The sequence below is a fragment of the Cyprinodon variegatus genome, unplaced genomic scaffold (genome assembly GCF_000732505.1).
Source record: "Cyprinodon variegatus isolate N-32 unplaced genomic scaffold, C_variegatus-1.0 Scaffold383, whole genome shotgun sequence".
Classification (NCBI taxonomy): Eukaryota; Metazoa; Chordata; class Actinopteri; order Cyprinodontiformes; family Cyprinodontidae; genus Cyprinodon; species Cyprinodon variegatus.
Genome location: NW_015150836.1, coordinates 759,354 through 761,505, shown reverse-complemented (window position 1 = coordinate 761,505; position 2,152 = coordinate 759,354). Strand labels below are relative to the sequence as shown.

The following is a 2,152-nucleotide window of genomic DNA, read 5'->3' as shown; positions in this document are numbered from 1 at the left end:
CACTATAGAGGCGAATGTGAATGGAGGCAGGAGCAGAGAGGTATCAGACAGGAAGCGCGGCTGCCTCTCACCGGTTTTAGCCTTCAGCGGCTCGTAGTCAAAGATGGCCACCCCAGTGGTCTCGCTCCCGGTGCCGGCGGTTGTCGGAACTGAAGAGAAAAACCCAAACCAGGTGAGCAGGCCTGAGACTGAGGGCAGCAGGACTCTAAGGTGACAAGATGACCTGCGATCAGCGGCTTCAGAGCTTTGGTCACTGGTCGGCCTTTTCCGATCGGAGCGTTGACGAAGTCCAAGAAGTCAGCTTCAGGATGACAGGAATACAGGTTGGCAGCCTTACAGGTGTCCATCACCGAGCCGCCGCCCACCGCCACAAACACGTCGAACGAGTCCTTCTTAGCAAAGGAGATGGCCTCCTTGAAACTGGAGGGGAAAAAAATTATAGAGTCCTACCTGTTAGATCACACCTGGAGGCCACCTTAGGCTCCTCCCCCTTATTTCACACCTGGAGGCCACCTTAGGCTCCTCCCCCTTATTTCACACCTGGAGGCCACCTTAGGCTCCTCCCCCTGTCTTACCTGGAGTCTGTAGGCTCTACTCGGATGTTGTCAAAGACTTTGAAGGTGATTTTGTTGGCGGTCAAAGACTCGAGGACGGCCTTCATAGGAGGGAGGCGGGCGAGGTTCTGGTCGGTCATCAGGCACACGTTTTTGGCTCCAAGGTTCTGCAGGTCCTGAAAACAGACCCAGGATCAGCAAACTGGGCTTAATGGGAGACATGGGGGGGGGGGACAGGAGTTGTTTCTAAGCAGCTAGAGCTCCGTGGACGGCTGTCACCCTAAAATCTGACATGTGGTATGCTCTTATTGTGAAGGATCAGCTCCTCATTGGCTTACAGTCGATGATGTCAGTCAGACGCTAAAACGGTGTCATGCAAACATTGCTATCAAACATATGGCTAGGAGCTAGCATCAGCAGGTCTGGGTCCAAACCATAAAGAACAGTTTTAATGGGAAACTTTAATCACATTAGTTAGAGCATAGAACCACAACACATAGACGAGGTCCGGCTCTTCCAAGGATCTAACCCGGCGGTTCTTCTGTAGACCTGCAGCTCATGCTAAACTTTCCAGATTAAAAATAATCCAGTCCAGATTATGATCTGATCTTTGATCCTTTTATTTTACTTCAGCTTCTAGAATTTGACCATCTTCACTTCTAACATTTTATCTAGAATAACTTTTATTTGAATCTTTTTCCAGGAAATCTCTGATCTAAATGTAGAATAATTTCTCTCTAACGGCGCCTCCTGCTGGTGTCCACTGGTCCCACCTCTGCTGCCGGGCCAGTCTGCTCAGAACTGGACCCGTCTGGACCTTTTCTCAGCTAGCAGTACAGTGATGATGATGATGATGGGGGGATGAAGGTCGTTACCATGCCGATTTCTCTGCTGACTCCGGGTCCGTATCGGATGTTGGAACTGGCCATCTGATGAAAACAGAGCAGAGGAATCAGATCCTGGTTCTGGAGCGGGTCCAGTCAGAGGTCCGATCAGCGTTACCTCGAAGGCGTAGTCCGTCTTCCTGCCGGAGCAGCTGGCCCCTCCCACACCTGGACACAAAAGTTACACCCCGATCAGAACCTGAGTTCTGTAGAGCAGGTCCAGGACCCGGACCTTCTGAATGATCCTTCCACTGCAACCAGCTGCTTCTGAACTGGTTCTGGTGAAGCTGTGGGCCGAGGATCAGCCTACCTTGGTGGAAAGTGTTGGAGTGGGCGGGGCATCTGCACCTGTAGAAACACGGAGCATGCTCAGTAGCTGCAGGTTCTGGTTCTGCCCAAAACCCCAAACATTCACCACACCATGAGAATCAGAACCCATCAACCCAACCCAGCTGTAGGTCCAGAACCTCCCACTGGTAGAGATGGCCCTGTTCTGGACCGGTATTGGGCCGGTTCTGGATTGTTGGAGGACCGGTTCTTTGGACTGCTGATGATTCTGGGCCCTTACTGGAACAGTTCTGGACCGGTTCTGATAAGAAGAGCTACTCTAGTGTCTCTGGAAGCAAACATTAAGCTTTATTGACAAACCAAGGCTGGACTATTGTAATTCTTTACTATCAGGAAGTCCACAAACTGTAGTTAAAAGCCTTCAGC

At 51.1% G+C, this 2,152-nt stretch overlaps 1 protein-coding gene across 1 annotated transcript in view; it reads right to left on the bottom strand.

Moving 5' to 3' along the window:
* adhfe1 (alcohol dehydrogenase, iron containing 1) overlaps positions 1–1,839 on the bottom strand; it is a 7,368-nt gene extending 5,529 nt beyond the window's left edge. The window contains exons 1-6 of the mRNA XM_015386991.1: positions 1,749–1,839; positions 1,557–1,606; positions 1,430–1,483; positions 576–730; positions 224–420; positions 72–149 (exon numbers count right to left, since the gene is read on the bottom strand). Of these exons, the coding sequence (XP_015242477.1) occupies positions 72–149; positions 224–420; positions 576–730; positions 1,430–1,483 (484 nt within the window). The 5' untranslated portion in view covers positions 1,557–1,606; positions 1,749–1,839. The remainder of the gene's footprint in view (positions 1–71; positions 150–223; positions 421–575; positions 731–1,429; positions 1,484–1,556; positions 1,607–1,748) is intronic.
* Between the last annotated feature and the right edge of the window lie 313 nt (positions 1,840–2,152).